At 43.8% G+C, this 24,460-nt stretch overlaps 1 protein-coding gene across 2 annotated transcripts in view; it reads left to right on the plus strand.

The window, feature by feature from the left end:
• Positions 1-24,460, plus strand: part of LOC144499778 (protein furry homolog) — a 302,728-nt gene that overhangs the window by 74,967 nt on the left and 203,301 nt on the right. For both annotated transcript variants that reach the window (XM_078222227.1, XM_078222228.1), the window contains exons 4-10: positions 7,473-7,612; positions 12,380-12,470; positions 14,188-14,267; positions 14,354-14,434; positions 15,527-15,695; positions 19,212-19,304; positions 19,387-19,485. In XM_078222227.1, the coding sequence (XP_078078353.1) occupies positions 7,473-7,612; positions 12,380-12,470; positions 14,188-14,267; positions 14,354-14,434; positions 15,527-15,695; positions 19,212-19,304; positions 19,387-19,485 (753 nt within the window). The remainder of the gene's footprint in view (positions 1-7,472; positions 7,613-12,379; positions 12,471-14,187; positions 14,268-14,353; positions 14,435-15,526; positions 15,696-19,211; positions 19,305-19,386; positions 19,486-24,460) is intronic.

Raw genomic sequence — 24,460 nt, forward strand, 5'->3', positions numbered from 1 at the left:
ACACACACCCTTTTAAACAGGATACTACCATATTCTCAAAAATTAAAGAAAAAATAACATCTTATCATCACAACATACAAACTCTGAATGTTGGAAGTATACAAAAGGGAAAACAGAAAGACTTGTACTTACTCAACATAAATCTACATTAGTTGCAACACTTACATTAACTCAATTTATTTAACTTCAACCTTAACTCATTTAACTTTAACCTTAACTCATTTTACTTTAAACTTTGACTGTAAACAAATACTGCCTGTTTGAGCAAACTGGCGAGGTCTGCCCTCAGGTATGGATCTCCCTCGTTGTTCTTTGTTCTTCTCTGAAGATGATTTTCAAGGCACACGTCGCAAATGTGATTCTCAAGTTTCAGCTGAGGGAAAAGATTCTAAGGACCTAATTTTGTCCTAAACTTTGCACATTCTTCCAGAAAGTTCTCTGGCATTTAGCCAATGATACCACCAAAAACTGATCACAATGTTCAATGATAACCGATGGAGTTACTTGGAAACAACTCCTAAATGTTTATATCGAGTTTCATTTAAGTCACATAGCCTCACCACATATGGAATAAGGCCACAATAAATGGCACCTGTATGTTAGACACTTGTTCAAATAATCATCCTTATTTGGTTAACATAGAAGATGTCAGGTCACATCTCCTAGGACAGGTCACAACTTGCTTCAGCCTTCTTTGACCTATATCATGTTTTAACAGAACTTGACCAAAATTCCCAGTATGCTTGATTGTAGCTCTTAACTATTCTTGTTACTGCCATTTACTATCTGGCCGCACTGTGGAATTCTTTACTGCAGAAGGTTGCGGAGGCCATGTCACTAAATATATTTAAGAAGGAAATAGATAGATTTCTAGACTCTACACCTGGAAGTTCCCCTCCAAACCACTCACCATGCTGACTTGGAAATATATTAAACCATTACCGCACTTTCAAACATGCTAGCCACTGAATTCTGCTTTGCAGAAATAAATGTGCCATTTAAAAAATTACTGTTCTGAATTACCCTGTTTTCTAATAGTTCTAAACCTATTGAGTGGCGAACAGCTGCAAATCAGTCCTGCCTATCTAATGAGGACACAGCAGAAAATAGAAGCAGGCTCATAATGACGTCTAATCATTTGATAATAGCCATGCTTTGACATAAATTTGATAATAAGAGGAAATGCCAGCCCATATTATGACAATTTATTTCAACTTTAGGACCAGTCAAGTAGATGACAAGGGTATTTCCGAGGTCTTCTTGTTCCCGTGGGCTCGATTTTCAAAGTGGCCTGGGAACGCCCAGCTGAGTTCCAGGTCCCGATTCCGTACCTGAACTGAATTGCTCTCGCAAGGCTATTTTTCAATTTAAATGAGCTGATTGGCTTGGTGGTGAGCTCAATGCTGAGTGCCAAATGCTTCCAAGAAGTCAGAGTTGCCTGTCTAACACCAGCAGCAAGAGAAGGCTGCAAGCATGTTAGGAGAAAAGATATAGCCCATAAGAGTTAGGAAGATAAAGATGACACAAAATGACCATGGAAGTTACTCGAGTTGAACTTCAGGGCACAACCCAGCACTGATTGACCCTTTAAATTTCACAAAAAACAAACCGGAAACAAATTCCTTTTGTCCCACGATGATCTAACAGCTGTACACCAGCTTGTATTTGGGAAAAAGAATTGAAAATGTTATTTTATTCTGGATTGGCCACATAAAAAACTCCTAAAGGAGCTTTAGGCTGTTAATTGGCGACAAACAGGTTTCCTTTTCCCTTCCTTCCGGAAAGACTCCAGGATCCCAATGCCACCCTTCAAGAAAATAATTTTCAAATTGCATCCACGCCCACCCCTCGCAGCAATTAAAAATCCAACCCCCATGTAACTTCAGCAATTAAAAATCAAACTTTTATTTCCTATTTTGAAACTAAAAACTTTGTGACACTCTTCTAATGCATATTTGATATAGATTGAAAGAGCATTGTGATTATGGCATGCAAGGAAAGAAAAAACTTGTATTTATCAAAACACCTTTCCTATCCTCAAGAAGTTCCAGACTGCGTCACAGCAAATTAATTATTTTGAATTGTGTTTGTTCTGGAGATAACATAGCAGTCAATTTGCAACTGATGTAAGAACATAAGAACATAAAAAATAGGAGCAGGAGTAGGCCATCTAGCCCCTCGAGCCTGCCCCGCCATTCAATAAGATCATGGCTGATCTGACGTGGATCAGTACCACTTACCCGCCTGATCCCCATAACCCTTAATTCCCTTACCGATCAGGAATCCATCCATCCGCGCTTTAAACATATTCAGCGAGGTAGCCTCCACCACCTCAGTGGGCAGAGAATTCCAGAGATTCACCACCCTCTGGGAGAAGAAGTTCCTCCTCAACTCTGTCTTAAACCGACCCCCCTTTATTTTGAGGCTGTGTCCTCTAGTTTTAACTTCCTTACTAAGTGGAAAGAATCTCTCCGCCTCCACCCTATCCAGCCCCCGCATTATCTTATAAGTCTCCATAAGATCCCCCCTCATTCTTCTAAACTCCAACGAGTACAAACCCAATCTCCTCAGCCTCTCCTCATAATCCAAACCCCTCATCTCCCGTATCAACCTGGTGAACCTTCTCTGCACTCCCTCCAATGCCAATATATCCTTCCTCAGAGAAGGGGACCAATACTGCACACAGTATTCCAGCTGCGGCCTCACCAATGCCCTGCACAGGTGCATCAAGACATCCCTGCTTTTATATTCTATCCCCCTCGCAATATAGGCCAACATCCCATTTGCCTTCTTGATCACCTGTTGTACCTGCAGACTGGGCTTTTGCGTCTCATGCACAAGGACCCCCAGGTCCCTTTGCACGGTAGCATGTTTTAATTTGTTTCCATTGAGATAGTAATCCCATTTGTTATTATTTCCTCCAAAATGTATAACCTCGCATTTATCAACGTTATACTCCATTTGCCATATCCTCGCCCACTCACTCAGCCTGTCCAAATCTCTCTGCAGATCTTCTCCGTCCTCCACACGATTCACTTTTCCACTTATCTTTGTGTCGTCTGCAAACTTCGTTACCCTACACTCCGTCCCCTCCTCCAGATCATCTATATAAATGGTAAATAGTTGCGGCCCGAGTACCGATCCCTGCGGCACGCCACTAGTTACCTTCCTCCAACCGGAAAAACACCCATTTATTCCGACTCTTTGCTTCCTGTCGGATAGCCAGTCCCCAATCCACTTTAACACACTACCCCCAACTCCGTGTGCCCTAATCTTCTTCAGCAGCCTTTTATGGGGCACCTTATCAAACGCCTTTTGGAAATCCAAAAACACCGCATCCACCGGTTCTCCTCCATCAACCGCCCTAGTCACATCTTCATAAAAATCCAACATGTTCGTCAAGCACGACTTTCCCCTCATGAATCCATGCTGCGTCTGATTGATCGAACCATTTCTATCCAGATGCCCTGCTATCTCCTCTTTAATAATGGATTCCAGCATTTTCCCTACTACAGACGTTAAGCTGACCGGCCTATAGTTACCCGCCTTTTGTCTCCTTCCTTTTTTAAACAGCGGCGTAACATTAGCCGTTTTCCAATCAACCGGCACTACCCCAGAATGCAACGAGTTTTGATAAATAATCACTAACGCATCCACTATTACCTCTGACATTTCTTTCAATACCCTGGGATGCATTCCATCCGGACCCGGGGACTTGTCCACCTTCAGTCCCATTAGTCTACCCAGCACTGCCTCTCTGGTAACATTAATTGTATTAAGTATTTCTCCTGCTGCCAACCCTCTATCGTTAATATTTGGCAAACTATTTGTGTCCTCCACCGTGAAGACCGACACAAAAAACTTATTTAAAGACTCAGCCATATCCTCATTTCCCACTATTAACTCCCCCCTCTCGTCCTCCAAGGGTCCAACATTCACTCTAGCCACTCTATTCCTTTTTATATATTTATAAAAACTTTTACTATCATTTTTTATATTAATTGCTAGCCTAGCTTCATAGTCTATCCTTCCTTTCTTTATCGCTTTCTTAGTCTCTCTTTGTTGTTTCTTAAATTTTTCCCAATCACTTGTTTCTCCACTATTTTTGGCCACTCTGTACGCAGCTGTTTTTATTTTAATACTCTCCTTTATTTCCTTCGTTATCCACGGCTGGTTCTCCCTTTTCTTACAATCCTTGTTTTTTGCTGGAATATATTTTTGCTGAGAACTGAAAAGGATCTCCTTAAAAATCCTCCACTGTTCCTCAGCTATCCTACCTGCCAGCCTGCTCTCCCAGTCTACCTTAGCCAATTCATCCCTCATCCTATCATATTTCCCTCTGTTCAAACAGAGGACACTGGTTTGGGACCAAACTTTCTCCTCTTCCATCTGAATCAGAAATTCGACCATATTGTGGTCACTAGACCCAAGAGGGTCCTTCACAATAAGATCCTTAATTCTACCTACCTCGTTACACAATACCAGATCCAAAATAGCTCGTTCCCTCGTCGGTTCCGTAACATGCTGTTCAAGGAAACTATCCCGACAGCATTCTAAGAACTCTTCCTCCATTCCACCCTTACCGACTTGAGTCTGTCAGTCAATGTGCACGTTGAAGTCCCCCATGATTATTGCCGTTCCGTTTTTACACGCATCCCTTATCTGCTTGTTTATAGCCCTCCCTACCTCAACATTATTATTTGTAATTGTGCAAACAGCAAATGAGATGAATGAATAGCTAATATGTTAGAGATTTGACCAGGCAACACCTGATTTTAATGTGATAAGCAACCCTCCTAAGCCTTCAATATGGCAAATACTGGCCACCATATTAGTAGAGGCCAAAAGATTGCCGTCATGTGCCCATTCTTGAAACAGAAGTCAGACCTTTCATGTATGCAATTAAGAGCCCTGGCCCTTGTTTGAGAGCCCCACTGCAAGATTGATTTGCCCAGGGGCAGCCAACATTAGTGCTTAAACGACTGCTTATTTGGTCAGAACTAACAAGGTAAATTTTAAAAATACACTTGACTCTGAACCACCACGACTCCAGATGTTCTTCTGGCCACAAGTTGTGTCCTTTATTCCAGGATTAAGTGACGGAGGGGAGGCACAAGGTCATGGACACACAGATTTTGTGCATTGCTGAACATTGTAGTCATTATATTTTAGGAGGCCAGCAGATGAGGCACAAAGTGAGGGTTACCATCTTGAGGGTATTGCTACTGATGCACTTAGGCACCTCCAAAGAAGGTATGCTTCTCCCTTCCAATATTTTCACCTCAGATGTTGAAAAAAACAGGCTCCCCACTCTTGCCTGCCTTCAATTGCCCAGCATATTATGGCAGTGGAAGCTGAATGGGGCCCTATATTGTCTTTTAATTAATTAGCAGGCGGGTTAGTGGGTGCTTTACCCATGCACAGTGTTATTGGGGATGGATCAGAGATGGACATGATGCGGCGGGCTAGCCATCCATCTATTTGGCATGACCTCTATGCCCACCGCTTTCTTAAAACATGCCTGGTGGGGCTCTATAAAATCCACCCCTTTGTGATGGAGAGGATTAACTTTTTGACTTAAGGGGAGGCAGTGGCGCAGTGATATTATGACTGGACTAGTATTCCAGAGATCCAGGGTCATGCTCTGGTTTAAATCCCACCAAGTAAGAAGTTTAACAACAGGTTCATGTCCAACAGGTTTATTTGGTAGCAAATGCCACTAGCTTTCGGAGCACAGCCCCTTAGTCAGGTGGAGTGGAGAAATGCTCACAAACAGGGCATACAGAGACACAAACTCAATTCACCGAATAATGATTGGAATGCAGTCTTTACAGATAATCAAGTCTTAAAGGTACAAACAATGTGAGTGGAGAGAGCATTAAGCACAGGTTAAAGAGATGTGTATTGTCTCCAGACAGGACAGCCAGTGAGATTCTGCAAGTCCAGGCAAGTTGTGGGGGTTACAGATAGTGTGACATGAACCCAAGATCCCGGTTGAGGCCGTCCTCATGTGTGCGGAACTTGGCTATCAGTTTCTGCTCAGCGACTCTGCGCTGTCGTGTGTCGTGAAGGCCACCTTGGAGAACGCTTACGCGAAGATCAGAGGGCGAATGCCAGTGACCGCTGAAGTGCTCCCCAACAGGAAGTGGCATTCAACATGAATGAACGGAGCCTTCAACATGTCATTGATGAAGACGAACATCTCGCCAAGGCCATCCCCACACCCCCACTTCTTGCCTTCAAACAACTGCACAACCTCAAACAGACCATTGTCCGCAGCAAACTACCCAGCCTTCAGGAGTACAGTGACCACGACACCACACAACCCTGCCACAGCAACCTCTGCAAGACGTGCCGGATCATCGACACAGATGCCATCATCTCACGTGAGAACACCATCCACCAGGTACACGGTACATACTCTTGCAACTCGGCCAACGTTGTCTACCTGATACGCTGCAGGAAAGGATGTCCCGAGGCATGGTACATTGGGGAAACCATGCAGACTCTACGACAATGGATGAATGAACACTGCTCGACAATCACCAGGCAAGACTGTTCTCTTCCTGTTGGGGAGCACTTCAGCGGTCACAGGCATTCGGCCTCTGATTTTCGCGTAAGCATTCTCCAAGGTCGCCTTCACGACACACGACAGTACAGAATCGCTGAGCAGAAACTGATAGCCAAGTTCCGCACACATGAGGACGGCCTCAACCGGGATCTTGGGTTCATGTCACACTATCTGTAACCCCCACAGCTTGCCTGGACTTGCAGAATCTCACTGGCTGTCCTGTCTGGAGACAATACACATCTCTTTAACCTGTGCTTAATGCTCTCTCCACTCACATTGTTTGTACTTTTTAGACTTGATTATCTGTAAAGACTGCATTCCAATCATTATTCTGTAAATTGAGTTTGTGTCTCTGTATGCCCTGTTTGTGAGCATTTCTCCACTCCACCTGACGAAGGGGCAGCGCTCCGAAAGCTAGTGGCATTTGCTACCAAATAAACCTGTTGGACTTTAACCTGGTGTTATTAAACTTCTTACTGTGTTTACCCCAGTCCAACGCCGGCATCTCCACATCTTAAATCCCACCAAGGCAGATGATGAAATTTCAATTGAATTAAAAAGTCTAATGATGACCATGAAACCATTGTTGATTGTTGTAAAAACCCATCTGGCTCACTAATGGCCTTTAGGGAAGGAAATCTTTAGCGGATCTGGCCTACATGTGACCACAAGTCCACAGGAATGTGGTTGACTCTTAAATGCCCCCTCAAACGCAATTAGGGATGGGCAATAAATACAGGCCCAACCAGCAACATTCACATCCCAGGAAAGAATTAAAAAATGATGATGCAGCCACTGAGTCAACTGGTTCAAACCTGGATCCAGATGTAATTTTTCTTTTGTTAATTAATAAGTGTGTCACTGCATGTAATCTTTCATCTTCTGTGCTTTTCTCCCCCAGTTGATCAACTCAATGAGTTCACTTGCGGAATACTGTCTACCCTCTGTACTGCGCACACTTTTTGATTGGTATAAAAGACAAAATGGTACAGAAGATGAGTCCCATGAATATCGGCCCAGAACAAGTACAAAGTCAAAAGGGTAATTATTTTGAATTTTCTTTTGGTGATTACTTCTGTTCGTACAGCTTACCTTGTGGGTTCTATTCCCTTGTCTCATGTTCTGGGACTTGTCACATATACCATCAGATTGTTTATTGACTCAAAGTACCCAATGGGAAAGAAAGGTCATTGTCACAGTCTTAAAATGAAATGCACTCATTTAGCTTTTGTTCTAAGATATTGGGAAAACTACCCAGGGACACAAGTTGTTCTATATACACATGTGGATTTTTTATATATGTGAACAAAATTCCTTTAGGGCTGTTCTTAGAAAGTCACAGATATACTCATGCTGTTTTATAATAAGAGTATTGCAGTCTAATGCCCAATATAGCATATTTGGCTTCTAAAGTATGCTTGTACTTCTTTATGGTCACAAAAGATGGGACTTTCTTGTCTTGCCAGCTGCTGGAGTTGTGGCAGACAGGAGTGGAAAATTCATAATGAGACCAAAAGTCAGATTTCAGCTGGCAGTAAAACAAATTGGAATTTTCCCCTCAGCCTTTCCCTGTTCCACTCCAACTCTCAGCTGCTCGGCGATAACGCGTGTGTCAGGGACCCTGGGAATTCTCATGAAACTACACCCTGAGCCACTCCCAGGTGCCACAGATATTCAGTGGGCTGTGGCACTTACAGGGTTGACTGCTGGGTGACAAGGAGTATCCGCTGAAGAGATGGCTCATCAGACATCGTCCTCAAAAGGCCTCTGGGGAGAGGTACAACATGGCACAGTCAAGGTGCATCATTGAGCAAACGATTGTCATCCTGAAGACACATTTCCATTTTTTGGACAGTTTAGGTGGGGCTGTGCAGTACTCTCCAGAGAGGGTGTCTCACAGCGTTGTGGTTTGTTGCACTCTGCACATCCTAGCACATTTAAAGGGGAGATCACTTACCACAGGGACACATGGAGGCGGCAGAGCTTTCCTCGAATGACGAGGACTTGGAAGAGCAGGAACCTGAAGAGGGTAGTAATGGTCAGCTTCCTTGTGAGGATGCCATGGCAGTAACATGACATGGAAGACATGCCCAAGGCACACTGATATCCACAAGGTTCCAGCAGTAGTAAGATCTGGGCAAGGGGACCTGAACACATTTCTTCTGTTCCTTAGCTTCATGCCAGTGATTGTAAAACCTTTACAAGCAGCAACATCACAAGCAAGGTAAGCATTTGGCCTTGGAACCATAACCCTCAAGGATCACGAAACACTCATTCTTGAAAGGGACAGCACCCAAAGCCAGTGTGCAAGGTGAAAAGCAGCACACCATTGTGCAGTTATTGCCACTTGAAGAAGACACTTTCAGTGGGCGTAGAGATCTGCACATGAGACCATAATAGCTCCATCTCATGTGCTTTCATACTTATGATGAACGAGAATTGTAGTGGACGGGACAGGACCATGCAGAGGCCCATGTTCCTCAGGCAGGATTTTTGGTCTTGGGACAAGCGCGGCCAGAAAATCCTGCCGAAGCAATTTGCAAGGACAATGGACACTGAAACCTCTTTTTTTATATTATTAATGGTTGAAATACTAACCCCCCCTCAAGAAAGGCAAAGAAAGTGGAGAACTGGGAGTCATATCATGGGGGCGATCCTCCCAGCCTGCAGCACTACTCTAGCCAGAAATCAGCATGGACCTGATTTCAATATTTAAATGCGGATTAGCATCCGATTAGCAGGCCCAGGACTGAAGTCTCCGAGCCTGCTAGTGTATCCCCCTCGTCCAGGAGCGGTTCTCTCCAGTGGACTTTACAACAGCTCCCCACTAATGGGGAACAGGTGACCAACCCCGCTGGAGGGAACAGAGGCCATGGAAGCTCCTCCAGGAGGTCGGGGGTCAGGGGGTGCCCCCTGGGCAGTACCAGCCTGGAAGTGCCAACCTGGTCCCCTGGCAAGGGGCAAAGTAGCAATGCCCAAGGACCACCTTGGCAGTGCCAAGGGGTGCGGCCAGAGGGGGGCATGGTCTATTGTAGGCAGGGCCCATGGAGGGCCAATCAGTAGGGGATGAGTGCTCCTGCTGCCACTCTGCACAGGAATCGGTGACAGAGGGCGATTGGGGCTCACTATCTGGGTGGGAGGGGGTCGGGTCTGCCGGGGGATCGGGGCTGCCGGGGGGGGGGGGAGGTGGGTGGGGGTTTGGGACTACTGTGGGGGGAGACATTGGGGCTTGCCTGGACATGTCCAGGAGGCAAGCGATCGGGAAGGGTGGGTGGGTGGGGGCGGGGGGTTGCACGGCCAGTGATGTGGGATTGCGGGGCCGGCAATGCAGAGCCACTGTGCATGCTCCAATTTTGGCGCTGACAGATCAGTGCATGCGCAATGGCCCTTTCCAGAGCTATGCTGCCGGCCTCTCCAATGGGAATAGGCCCTGCCCTCCCCGATTTTCAAAGGGAATCCCACCAGGGCACTCTGCAGTGCTCAGAGTATTGGAGATTCACTCTGAAAATCCCGCTAAAAAAACCAGCAGGAGTTACTCCAGTTTTCACACAAATTGGGACTTAGAATTTTTTTGGGAGAATCCCACCCCACATGTTTCCACCCCTACACCCCCTCAAGTCCCTTCCCCAAGCTGATGGAATTTATAATATTGCCTTGTGGAGCTGGAAAGCTCACACTATTATCTTCTCTGAACCAAGCAACAGAATCAGAGCTTTGTCCAGGTTTTAAATAGCCTTGCCCCCATCTACACTGTTTCTCCTTGAACTTCTGAGCTCCTTTACCAGCACCTACAAGAGTAATTCATCTCTATATGCCCATCGTATCATGGAAGTCATCTCTACTTGAAAATAGGATTATCCAGCATCAGGGAAGGTGGTGGTGTAGTGGCATTGTCACACCAGAGATGAGGTGAGTGTGACATCCAGATAACATTTGACCAAGTGTGACATCAAGGAGACCGATCAAAACTGAAGCCAATGAGAATCAGGAGGAAAATTCTCCTCTGATTAGAGTCAAACCAAGCACAAAGGAAAGTGGTCACAGTTGTTGGAGTTCAGTCATCTCAGTTCATAGAATCATAGAACCCCACAGTGCAGAGGGAGGGCATTCGGCCCATCGAGTTTGCACCAACAACAATCACACCCTATCCCCATAACCCCACTTATTTACGCTGCTAATCCCCCTGATACTGAGGAACAATTTATCATGGCCAAGCCACCTAGCCTGCACATCTTTGGGCTGTGGGAGGAAACTGGAGCACCCGGAGGAAACCCACACAGAAATGGGGAGAACTTGCAAACTCCACACAGATAGTCCCCCAAGGCCAGAATAGAACACAAGTCCCTGGCACTGTGAACAGCAATGCTAACCACTGTGCCACTGTGCCACCCCCAGTTCCAGAACATTACTGCAGAAGTTCCTCAGGGTAGTGTCGTAGACCCAACCATCTTTAGTTGCCCCATCAATGGCTTTCATTCCATCATAAGGTCAGAGGTTGGGATGTTTGCAGATGGTTGCACAATATTCAGCGCTATTCATAATTTCCCAAGTACTGAACCAATCAGTACAGCATGGCAGCACAATGGTTAGAGCCAGGGACCCGGTTTCGATTCCAGCCTTGGTGACTGTGTGCATTTTGAATGTTCTCGCTGTGTCTGCATGGGTTTCCTCCTGGTGCTCCTATTTCCTCCCACATTCCAAAGATGTGCAGGTTAGATGGATTGGCCAGGCTAAATTGCCCCTTAGTGGGGTAAATGCATGGGGTCACGGGGACAGGGTGGGTGTGGCCTGGGTAAAGTGCTCTTTTGGAGAGTTGATGCAGACTCGATGGGCTGAATGGTCTCCTTCTGCACTGTAGGACTTCTTTGATTCTATGATTCTATAATCCCTGTCCAAATGCAGCAAGACCTGAACAATATCCAGGCTTGGGCTGGAAAGTATCATTTGCACCACAAAATGCCAGGCAATGGCCATCTCTAACAAGGGAGAATATAACCATTGCCCCTTGGTATTTGTAGCATTACAATCTCTATTTACCCCTCTATCAATATCCTAGGGATTACCATTAGTTAGAAACTTAATTGGACTAGCTATACAAATACTGTGGTTACAAGAGCAGGTCAGAGTCTAGGAATCCTACGCCATGTAATTTACCTCCTGTCTCCCCAAATCCCATCCACTATCTACAAGTCACAAGTCAGGTGTGTGATGGAATACTTTCCATTTGCCTGGATGAGTGTAGCTCCAATAACACTCAAGATGTTTGACACCCTCTAGGACAAAACAGCATGCTTGGTTTCCATACCATCCACAATATTTGCTCCCTCCACCACCGAAGCATAGTGGCAATAGTATGTACCATCTACAAGATGCACTGCAGGAACTCACCAATACTCCTCAGACAACATCTTGCAAACTCACAACTGCTATCATCTGAAAATCTAATGGCAGCAGACACATCAGAACACCACCATTCCAGTCCCTCCCACAAAAGGAACCACTTTCTCAGTATTGCACCCAGAGTGGGTGGCCCTCTGCCTTGGTGCTACCACTGAGCTCAAATTGACTCCAATATGATCTCTTCCAAGGGAAATTTCCCCATTTGTGCAGATGTCTTTCTTTTGTTTCTTTATATTTTGATAAACAGTGACAAAAAACTGACTATGGTATTTGAACTGCAACAGACAGGAAGTGCAGACTTCCTGTATATTTTTATATATTATTCATTTGCATTTAAAAATTAATTACCATTTGTATGTTACTGGACTTCAACTCATTTCATTTAAGTTCCAACTTTTGTTCTTTCAGTGATGAACAACAAAGGGATTATCTTCTTGAGAGAAGGGATCTAGCGATTGACTTTATTTTCTCTCTGGTATTAATTGAAGTTTTAAAACAGGTAAGTAACAAATTTAGATCTTGAATCTTGTTGAAAAGAAAGACATGTTGCTGAAGCTTTTTGTCCTGTACTCATCAGGAGAAAAACAAGAATGCCAAGTTTCAAATGATCACAACAATTTATACTATAGAGCAAATTGATTGGTTGAGGTATTGTCATGGAGCAGGAAATGGGAAACTATCGGCTTCCCAAGCTCCCAGGTAATTCAAAAAAGGCACAAGGCTTGAACATATTCCTTTGCAGAGAATGGGTCTGGGTATGAATGTATGTCACTTCTAGCAAGCCAATTAAATGAGCCACATTGACTGGTTATCTTATATTGCTTGTGTAGCTATTTTTTTGAAGACAACAATGATTTATTTGCGATATAACCAGAATATTAAACTTCAGCAACTACTATTTCCTCCATCATAATACCTCGGCCAATCAGAATCAACTTAACAACCTATCAGTACCCATTTCTCCTGTTGTATAAATTGTGATCATTAAAAATTTGACATCCTTGCATGTGTCTGATCAGTGCAGACAAAATGCTTTGGCAACATGTCTTTCTTTTCAGGAATATTCATATCCTGTACTACCAGCAGTTTCAATCTTATTTATTTATCTGTACAGGAAATCCTTCAGTGTCAACCATTTGTTACAGATATAAGCATTTCAAACGTAAAATATGGCAGCAATGAATTGCCACCATAAAAAAACTTTACTATTACAGTATTTGAATCGCACCTAGTGGTGATCCAGTAATTGTGTCCTGTGAATACTGTGGGCAACCGTGGAGGAACATGAATTTCCTTCTTGGCACTACAAAAATGTTAACAAGAAAATCCAGACATCACCCTTTCCTGAGCAAAACTAAAGGATTGATGATTAGGTTATTCAATATTTTGTACAACTGTATCCAGTATGCGTACTCCACCCATTTATAAAGAATATTGCAATTGGGATCCCACAACCTGCCTAGAATCTTGATCTGTATATTTAAACAACTTCCCAATTATTATGGGTGGAAGTGCTGTGCATCCATTTAAAGGCCTGAAAATTAAATCAAGAAATCCAAGGTGACCACTCAATTTTCCTCTACAAGTCACTCACCGAAATCTCACCGAATGGGGCGGCACGGTAGCACTGCTGCTTCACAGCTCCAGGGACCTGGGTTCGATTCCCGGCTTGGGTCACTGTCTGTGTGGAGTTTGCACATTCTTCCTGTGTCTGTGTGGGTTTCCTCCGGGTGCTCCGGTTTTCTCCCACAGTCCAAAGATGTGCGGGTTAGGTTAATTGGCCACGCTAAATTGCTCTCTAGTGTCCCGGGATGCGTAGGTTAGAGGGAATAGCAGATAAATATGTGGGGATATGGGGGTAGGGCCTGGGTGGGATTGTGGTCGGTGCAGACTTGATGGGCCAAATGGCCTCTTTCTGCACTGTAGGGTTATTATGATTCTATATCTTGCTCCCGTTCACACAGGCGGGATCTTACCATCCTGCCACTAACATATCCCTGCCGTGGCTTTTCTGGTGGAGTTGGCAACAGTGGGATCATAAGATCCCTCCGCCAGCGAACGCGCACTACCTCCCGCCGCCGCGAGCCATGCTGCAAAGTGCGAGAAAATTCCTACCCACTATTTGTTCAAGCCAGAAATGGTTGGCCAGCTGTTGAAAGCCATCCACAATGTCCTCTATTCAAGTATATTAAAAACTTTATTGTATTCCTTTTCAGATTTCACTTCACCCTGTACCAGACAACTTGGTCCATGAAGTTATTAACTTGGCATTCAAGCACTTTAAATATAAAGAGGGGTAAAACACACATTCTCATTCATAAATATGTATTCACTAACTTTTTGTATATTGTATTGCTGACATTATACTTTTTTTTTGTTTAGTTACCTTGGTCCCAACACTGGAAATATGCATATTATAGATGATTTATATGCAGAAGTAATAGGTGTTCTGGCACAATCAAAGTGAGTATCAAGTGTTCTTTCACAATACTTGATAGGTTTTGGATATGCAATAATGGATAAAGATTGTTCACACTGACTGGGATTTTGTATTCCCATTCGCAGCAGGTGTGAATTGCAATAGAAGCAGAAAATATTGCAAGAGGCCCAAAACGCAATTTACTCCAGTGGCATTTCCTGTTGCAATTGTCCCCATACCCTGATGTAACGGGAATCCCAACAGTCAATAGCAGGAAGCCCATTACAATAAATTTACATTTCATAATCAGGCTTCCACAGTGATGCAGGTGTTTGGGTTGGGTGGATTCTACTTTTCAATTTTTGTATTGGGCAGCCCTTTAAAAAAATGTTCCCTGATATTTTTAGGCCAGCATTATGTTGTGGGACCCACCTCTTCATTTTTTTTCGACTATGAACTAAATGATACAGCACAGGAAGCAGCAGTTGGGGCCAAAGGCATCCACACCCACTGTGCCACTATGTCGAAAAATAGAAATATTCCACCCACTATGTTGTCAAGAATTTTATATCGTAGTAACTGCAGTATCTTCACAAAATGAAATACATTGACCAGGAATCTCCACAGAGCTGTTACCAGCCTTCCACCATGTATTTGCATTTTAGTTCCCAGATGAAATCTTGGAGGAGCAGATGACAACCCAGCATGGTAATGCGAACCTGGAGATTTTAACTGCCGAGTCTCGTTGGAATTCTGCCATTCAGCTGTTTCAGGCAAAAAGTGTCAGCTGGTCAATGAAAATTGGGTGGCTGAGAGGCTGCCTGCTGGAACCAGAAAGCTGCTGAAAACAGCTTCCGTACAAGGTCATCTCAGTCTGAAACATAAACTCTCCATAGATGCTGCCTGACCTGCTGAGTAGTTCCAGCATTTTTTTTGTGTTTATGTCAGATTTCTAGCATCTGCAGTATTTTGATTTTGGCAGTAAATAGACTCTGTTTACTTGGTCTCAATAAATGAGATTAGAATTAAATCTATCTGAGCTACTGGAAGATTTACAAGATATTATGACATATATATGTTTAAAAATTAATAACAGGGAGCAAATAATGAAAAGAATCATGTATTTCACCTTACAGATTTCCAGCTGTGAAAAAGAAATTTATGGCAGAACTTAAGGAACTACGTCAGAAAGAACAGAACCCATATGTAGTTCAAAGCAGTATTAGCCTCATAATGGGCATGAAATTCTTTCGAATTAAGATGTATCCTGTGGAGGACTTTGAAGCCTCTTTCCAATTTATGCAGGTAAGTGAGATTAAAGAATCAAGATTAACTCCTGAAGCTTGCTTAATTGTACTACATGTACCATAATACTTCAGTATAAAAGAACAGTAGCGTTAAGGGCTGGACTTCAAGGGCCCTATTTTATCATTTTGATTCTAAGTGCTGGGCGAACTTGAAACTGGGATGTTTCAGATCCAACTTTTAGACCCGTTCTCAGGCACCCCCATACGCACTCTGCCTGCAAAAATATCAGCGAGTCCGAATAGTACTGCACAAGCCTGTGGACGTGGCTAAACGTGCCCGAAACCCTGCAGCTCCGATCAGCGCCTCCAACTACGCATGCGCAGATAGAAAATGATAGAATGCCACTCCCTTGCTACATCCCTCCCGGGCCAGATAATGCCTCCCTCTGGCCACCACAGACATTGTCCCACCCTTACAACATTACTGAGCCCCTTATTCCACCCCCCCCAGCCACCCAGACTGCTCGTGGGCCCCTCCCTCCTCCCCACCGATCTCGGGCAGAGTGGCAGCAGACACCCCCTTCTCCTTCACTAATTTCAGGCAGAGTGGCAGTGACCGCCCCCTTCCCCTTTCCCTCCACTGATCTCAGGCAGAATGGCAGCGGACCTAACCCCCCCCCTCTCAAGCACAGAGCCATTGGATGCTTGGCACCTACCTCCTGACCAACTGGAGCGCCTGAATCGGACTTCTATGGAGAATGTCTGTTTCGTGTCAATTCTGGATGGGCGAACGCGGTGGTAAAGGGGGAAGTGCCGGTAAAGTTGGGCGTGCAGCCCATTAAGTCAATTTAATTGCATGCGGATCGCGCTACTCGCCTCACGCCCGACTTTACCATGTTTTCGCGCCCGAGAACAGGCGCAATGCGATAGTAAATTCGGGCCCTTAAATGTCAGTGGGCTTCTGGTGTGAAACTACAAGACGAGCCTGGATTTTGCATCCTTTCCCACCGGCAGGATCTTCTGGTCCTGGAGAAGGTGACCCCCCAGTGGTGGGTTCCCTGGCATTGCGTTAATTTCCTGGGTACCTGTGGCAGAATGGGGCCACACTGATTTTAACCAGCTACCTGCCAATTCTCCACCTTGAACTTAGGCTGCCCAGATGGCATTTAGAAGTGGACAGGAGGGAATATCTGATGGGAAAGGAGTAGTGTTGCATGACTGGAAACTAGGTCAGCGTGACCCAACCTTTCATGTGTGATTTGCAGAAGCACTTCTATTTATCATGGCTGCATGAAAGAACTTGAGAAAATACATTGAATGGTCTCTTCCACTTGCAGTCTTCTAATATACCTTCACCTTTTGAGAAAGCTGCAGCAGCTTTCCCACTAAGGCAGAATTCAAACTGCAATCTGAGATGAATAACATCATCAGACCTTGAGCTGCATGTTTCAAGAAGGATCCTGCTGGCAGTGGAATAGAAAATAAATCTGGTAGGGCCTAAAACTAGTTGTCAATTCACCGTGTGCTTATTTCGTACTACTGCCAAATGCTTTATTTCACCCCACTAATGTGTAATTTCAAATAATTTCAAGATAATCATTATTTGAAATACACTGAGTATATATTGAATAATGTTCCAAAAGAACATAAAAACATAAGAACTAGGAGCAGGAGTAGGCCATCTGGCCCCTCGAGCCTGCTCCGCCATTCAATAAGATCATGGCTGGTCTTTCTGTGGACTCAGCTCCAATTACCCGCCCACTCACCATAACCCTTAATTCCTTTACTATTCAAAAATGTATCTATCCTTGCCTTAAAAACATTCAATGAGGTAGCCTCAACTGCTTCACTGGGCAGGGAATTCCACAGATTCACAACCCTTTGTGTGAAGAAGTTCCTCCTCAACTCAGTCTTAAATCTGCTTCCCCTTATTTTGAAGCTATGCCCCCTAGTTCTAGTTTCACCTGCCAGTGGAAACAACTTTCCTGCTTCTATCTTATCCATTCCTTTCATAATCTTATATGTTTCTATAAGATCTCCCCTCATTTTTCTGAATTCAAATGACTATAGCCTCAGTCTACTCAGTCTCTCCTCATAAGCCAACCCTCTCAACTGCTGAATCAACCTAGTGAATCTTCTCTGCACCCCCTCCAGTGCCAGTATATCCTTTCTCAAGTAAGGAGACCAAAACTGTACACAGTACTCCAGGTGTGGCCTCACCAGCACCTTATACAGTTGCAACATAATCTCGCTGTTTTAAACTCCATCCCTCGAGCAATGAAGTACAAAATTCCATTTGCCTTCTTAATTACCTGCTGCACCTGCAAACCAACTCCTTGAGATTCCTGCACAGGACACCCAGGTCCGTCTGGACAGCAGTATGCTGCAATTTTTTACCATTTATATAATAGTCCATTTTGCTGTTATTCCTACCAAAATGGATGACCTCACATTTACCAACATGGTACTCCATTTGCCAGACCCTCGCCCACTCATTTAGATTATCTATATCCCTTTGCAGACTTTCAGCGTCCTCTGCACACTTTGCTCTTCTCCCATCTTAGTGTCATCTGCGAATTTTGACACACTACACTTGGTCCCCAACTCCAAATCATCTATGTAAATCGTTAACAATTGCGGTCCCAACACTGATCCCTGAGGCACACCACTAGTCACTGATCGCCAATCAGAAGAACACCCATTTACCCACACTCTTTGCTTTCTGTTAGTTAACCAATCCTCTATCCATGCTAATACATTACCCATAACACCGTGCACCTTTATCCTATGTAGCAGTCTTTGGTGTAGCACCTTGTCAAATGCCTTCTGGAAATCCAGATACACCACATCCACAGGTTCTCCATTGTCCACTGCACATGTAATGTTCTCAAAGAATTCCACCAAATTAGTCAAACATGACCTGCCCTTCATGAACCCAAGCTGCGTCTTACCAACGGGACAATTTATATCCAGATGTGTCGCTATTTCTTCCTTGATGATAGATTCAAGCATTTTCCCTACTACGGAAGTTGAGCTAACCGGCCTATAGTTACCTACCTTTTGTCTACGTCCTTTTTTAAACAGTGGCGTCACATTTGCTGTTTTCCAATCTGCAGGAACCACCCCAGAGTCCAGCGAATTTTGGTAAATTACCACTAGTGCATTTGCTATTTCTCCCGCCATCTCTTTTAGTACCCTGGGATGCATTCCATCAGGACCAGGAGACTTGTCTACCTTTAGCCCCATTAACTTGCCCAACACTACCTTTTTCGTGATAATAGTTTCTAGGTTCTCACCTGTCATAGCCTTCCTGTCATCAATTTTTGGCGTGTTATTTGTCCCTAAAGTCCCTAAAACAGTTGTCAATTAAAATGACCTGCAAAGATTTAATTTATAATACTTATAAGTATGCAATCTTAATAATTTTCTTTATATTAACTACCGATTGTGTTATGTAGATTTTGAGTTGAAATTGTTTGATTTTTTATTGGTATGTTAAATTGTTAACAAAATCATGAATGCAATTTTCCTTTAGAACTAACACTCCTGCCTTTATTTTGGTTTGTTTCCTTAGGAATGTGCACAATATTTTTTGGAAGTTAAGGACAAAGATATCAGGCACGCACTGGCTGGCCTATTTGTGGAAATTTTATTTCCAGTGGCTGCAGTGAGTATAATCAATTATGTAAAAAAAATTAATTTGTGTTGAATAAGACATTGTATAGACATAGATTTTTTTTCTTTACAAGGCTGTTAAAAATGAAGTAAACGTTCCATGTCTTCGAAACTTTGTGGAGAGTCTGTATGACACAACACTAGAATTGTCAGCACGCAAAAAACATTCATTGGTGAGTAAACTCTTCTGTTCACGAAGGTAGAATGTTATCATATTCATTTTCAAGGAAGCTGCAGGTAGGTTGTTATAGTCAACTGTTTGGTCTTATGAGGAAAGATTGAGGGAGCTAGGGCTTTTCTCTTTAGAACGGAGGAGGATGACAGATGACTTAATAGAGGTTTATAAGATGATAAGGGGGATAGATAGAGTGGACGTTCAGAGACTATTTCCTCGGGTGAATGTAGCTGTTACTAGGGGGCATAACTATAAGGTTCATGGTGGGAGATATAGGAGGGATGTACGAGGTAGGTTCTTTACTCAGAGAGTGGTTGGGGTGTGGAATGGACTGCCTGCTGTGATAGTGGAGTCAGACACTTTAGGAAATTTCAAGTGATTATTGGATAGGCACATGGAGCACACCAGAATGATAGGGAGTGGGATAGCTTGATCTTGGTTTTGGACAAAGCTCAGCACAACATCGAGGGTCGAAGGGCCTGTACTGCGCTGTACTGTTCTATGTTTTATATTATTAACCTCACCATGGTCATCTGTGATATGAAGTATTTAAAATATATTGTAAAATATAAAAGTGAGATTGAGGTGTATGGTAATTTTAGGCATGTGTATAAAGTGGATATAATGTGGCAAATGTTTTCAGGCTATTCTTTCTACCCGTATCAGGTATCAAAACAGTTGCTAGCAGTTTACTCATGTCCACACTCCTGGGTTAATGATTATTAAGCCGCCTATAAAACTGAAGAGTGATACTCTACAGCTGATTACTACAAATGAATACAATCACTGGACAAAATTTTCCAATTTTTTCTCTAAGTGCTTTTTTCAGCAAGGCCTTTGACAAGGTCCCTCATGGGAGGTTAGTTAGGAAGGTTCAGTCGCTAGGTATACATGGGGAGGTAGTAAATTGGATTAGACACTGGCTCAATGGAAGAAGCCAGAGAGTGGTTGTGGAGGATTGCTTCTCTGAGTGGAGGCCTGTGACTAGTGGTGTGCCGCAGGGATCGGTGTTGGGTCCATTGTTGTTTGTCATCTATATCAATGATCTGGATGATAATGTGGTAAATTGGATCAGCAAGTTTGCTGATGATACAAAGATTGGAGGTGTAGTGGACAGTGAGGAAGGTTTTCAAAGCTTGCAGAGGGATTTGGACCAACTAGAAAAATGGGCTGAAAAATGGCAAATGGAATTTAACGCAGACAAGTGTGAGATATTGCACTTTGGAAGGACAAACCAAAGTAGAATGTACAGGGTAAATGGTAGGACTCTGAAGAGTGCAGTTGAACAGAGGGATCTGGGAATACAGGTACAGAATTCCCTAAAAGTGACGTCACAGGTGGATAGGGTCGTAAAGAGTGCCTTTGGTACATTGGCCTTTATAAATCGGAGTATCGAGTATAAAAGTTGGAGTGTTATGGTAAGGTTATATAAGGCATTGGTGAGGCCGAATTTGGAGTATTGTGTAAAGTTTTGGTCACCTAGTTACAGGAAGGATGTAAATAAGGTTGAAAGAGTGCAGAGAAGGTTCACAAGGATGTTGCCGGGACTTGAGAAGCTGAGTTACAGAGAGAGATTGAATAGGTTGGGACTTTATTCCCTGGAGCGTAGAAGATTGAGGGGAGATTTGATAGAGGTGTATAAGATTTTGATGGGTATAGATAGAGTGAATGCAAGCAGGCTTTTTCCGCTGAGGCTCGGGGAGAAAAAAAACCAGAGGGCATGGGTTAAGGGTGAAAGGAGAAAAGTTTAAAGGGAATATTAGGGGGGGCTTCTTCACGCAGAGAGTGGTGGGAGTGTGGAATGAGCTGCCGGATAAAGTGGTAAATATTGGTAGTAAAGTGGTAAATAGTGGTAAACTTTTAACATTTAAGAAAAACTTGGACGGGTTCATGGGTGAGAGGGGTGTGGAGGGATATGGTCCAAGTGCAGGTCAGTGGGACTAGGCAAAAAATGGTTCGGCACAGACAAGAAGGGCCAAAAGGCCTGTTTCTGAGCTGTAATTTTCTATGGTTCTATGCTGGCTCTGGTGAGAAAACCAGCTTAAGCCTCAGGTGGGAAGGAGGGGTGGGGGGGGGGGGGGGGCACCTCCGTCAGAAACTCTTTTCTGACTTTGAGTGCTCCCCCTTTAAGGTCTAGTAGCCGCTGGACCCCCCCCCAACACCCCAGTCAGGAACTTAACAGGCCTTCCCTCTCTAAGACCCCTATAAACTTACCTTGCTGTTCAGTCCTGGGACTTCAGCTCAGGCATCTTCCTGAATTTCACTGCAGCTCTTGTCGCTATAGCGAGTAAAGAGCTGCCGACCAATCGGATTTACTGGCAGCTCTCTAAGGTGGGACTTCTTCCTGAGTGAGAGGTGGAAGTACTGTTTGCAGCCTATTGACATTCATTCAAGCATCAAATCGCTGTGGAGCAGTCAATATGGGTAGAACTGAGAAAGAAGCAGGGGAAAATCACTTTGATAGGGTTGTACTATAGGCCCCAAATAGTCAGCGGGAAATTGGGGAGCAAATATATAAGGAGATTACAGATAGTTCCAAGAAAAATAGGGTGGTCATAGTATGGGATTTTAATTTTCCCAACATTGACTGGGACAGCCATAGTATTAGAGGGTTGGATGGAGAGAAATTTGTTGAGTGTATTCAGGAGGAATTTCTCATTCAGTATGTGGATGGCCCGACTAGAGAGGGGGCAAAACGTGACCTCCTCTTGAGAAATAAGGGCAGGTGACAGAAGTGTTAGTGAGGGATCACTTTGGGACCAGTGATCATAATTCAATTAGTTTTAAGATAGCTATGGAGAATGATAGGTCTGGCCCAAAAGTTAAAATTCTAAATTGGGGCAAGGCCAATTTTGATTATATCAGGCAGGAACTTTCAACAGTTAATTGGGGTAGTCTGTAGGAAGGCAAAGGGATGTCTGGTAAGTGGGAGGCTTTCAAAAGTGTGTTAACCAGGGTTCAAGGTAAGCACATTCCTCTTGGAGTGAAAGGCAAGGCTGGCAGAAGTAGGGAACCCTGGATGACAGGGATATTGAGGCCCTGGTCAAGAAGAAGAAAGAGGCACATGACATGCATAGGCAGCTGGGATCAAGTGGATCCCTTGAAGAATGTAAAGGGTGTAGGAGTAGAGTTAAGAGAGAAATGAGGAGGGCAAAAAGGGGACTCGAGATTGTTTTGGCAGATAAGGCAAAGGAGAATCCAAAGAGCTTCTACAAATTCATAAAGGGCAAAAGAGTAACTAGGGAGAAGGTAGGATCTCTTAAGGATCAACAAGGTCACCTATGTGCAGATCCACAAGAGATATGTGAGATCCTAAATGAATATTTCTCATCAGTATTCGCTGTTGAGAAAAGCATGGATATTAGGGAAATTGGGGAAATAAATAGTGATGTCTTGAGAAGTGTACATATAACAGAGAAGGAGGTGCTGGAAGCTTTAAAGTGCATCAAAGTAGATAAATCCCTGGGACCTGATGAAGTGTATCCCAGGACACTGTGGGAGACTAGGGAGGAAATTGTGGGTCCCCTAGCAGAGATATTTGAATCATCAATAGTCACAGGCGAGATGCCTGAAAATTGGAGGATGGCAAATGTTGTGCCTTTGTTTAAGAAGGGCTGCAGGGAAAAGCCTGGGAACTACAGGCCAGTGAGCCTCACATCTGTAGTGGGTAAGTTGTTAGAAGGTATTTTAAGAGACAGGATCTACAGTCATTTAGAGATGCAAGGACTGATTAGGGACAGTCAGCATGGCTTTGTGAGTGGAAATCATGTCTCACAAATTTGATTGAGTTTTTTGAAGGAGTAACCAAGAAGGTAGATGAGGGCAGTGCAGTTGATGTTGTCTACATGGACTTTAGCAAGGCCTTTGACAAGGTACCACATGGTAGGTTGTTGCATAAGGTTAAATCTTATGGGATCCAGGGTGAGGTAGCCAAATGGATACCAAATTGGCTTGATGACAGAAGACAGGGTGGTTGTAGAAGGTTGTTTTTCAAACTGGAGGCCTGTGACCAGTGGTGTGCCTCAGGGATCGGTGCTGGGTCCACTGTTATTTGTCATTTATATTAATGATTTGGATGAGAATTTAGTAGGCATGGTTATTAAGTTTGGTGGCATAGTGGACAGTGAAGAAGGTTATCTAGGATTGCAACAGGATTTTGATTAATTGGGCCAGTGGGATGACGAATGACAGATGGAGTTTAATTTAGATAAATGCGAGGTGATGCATTTTGGTCGATCGAACCAGGGCAGGACTTACTCAGTTAATGGTAGGGCGTTGGGGAGAGTTATAGAACACAGAGATCTAGGAGTAACATGTTCATAGCTCCTTGAAAGTGGAGTCACAGGTGGACAGAGTGGTGAAGAAGACATTCGACATGCTTGGTTCATTGGTCAGAACATTGAATACAGGAGTTGGGACGTCTTGTTGAAGTTGTACAAGACATTGGTAAGGCCACAATTGAAATACTGTATAGAGTTCTGGTCACCCTATTATAGAAAGGATATTATTAAACTAGAAAGAGTGTCGAAAAGATTTACTAGGATGCTACCGGGACCTGATGGTTTGAGCTATAAGGAGAGGCTGGATAGACTGGGACTTTTTTCCCCAGGAGTGTAGGAGGCTTAGGGGTGATCTTATAGAGGTCTATAAAATAATGAGGGGTATAGGTCAGCTAAATAGTCAATATCTTTTCCCAAAGGTAGGGGAGTCTACAACTAGAGAGCATAGGTTTAAGGTGAGAGGGGAGAGATACAAAAGTGTCTCGAGGAGCAATTTTTTCACACAGAGGGTGGTGAATGTCTGGAACAAGCTGTCAGAGGTAGTAGTAGAGACGGGTACAATTTTGTCTTTCAAAAGATGGATATAGAGGGTGTTGCACTATCAATCAAGCAAAGACTAGTTTGTATGCAAGAACAAATAGGCTTTTATTCGCAAAAGACTTGGAGCACACCCATACTGATGAACTGGTCCAG

The sequence above is a fragment of the Mustelus asterias genome, chromosome 10 (genome assembly GCF_964213995.1).
Source record: "Mustelus asterias chromosome 10, sMusAst1.hap1.1, whole genome shotgun sequence".
Lineage (NCBI taxonomy): Eukaryota > Metazoa > Chordata > Chondrichthyes > Carcharhiniformes > Triakidae > Mustelus > Mustelus asterias.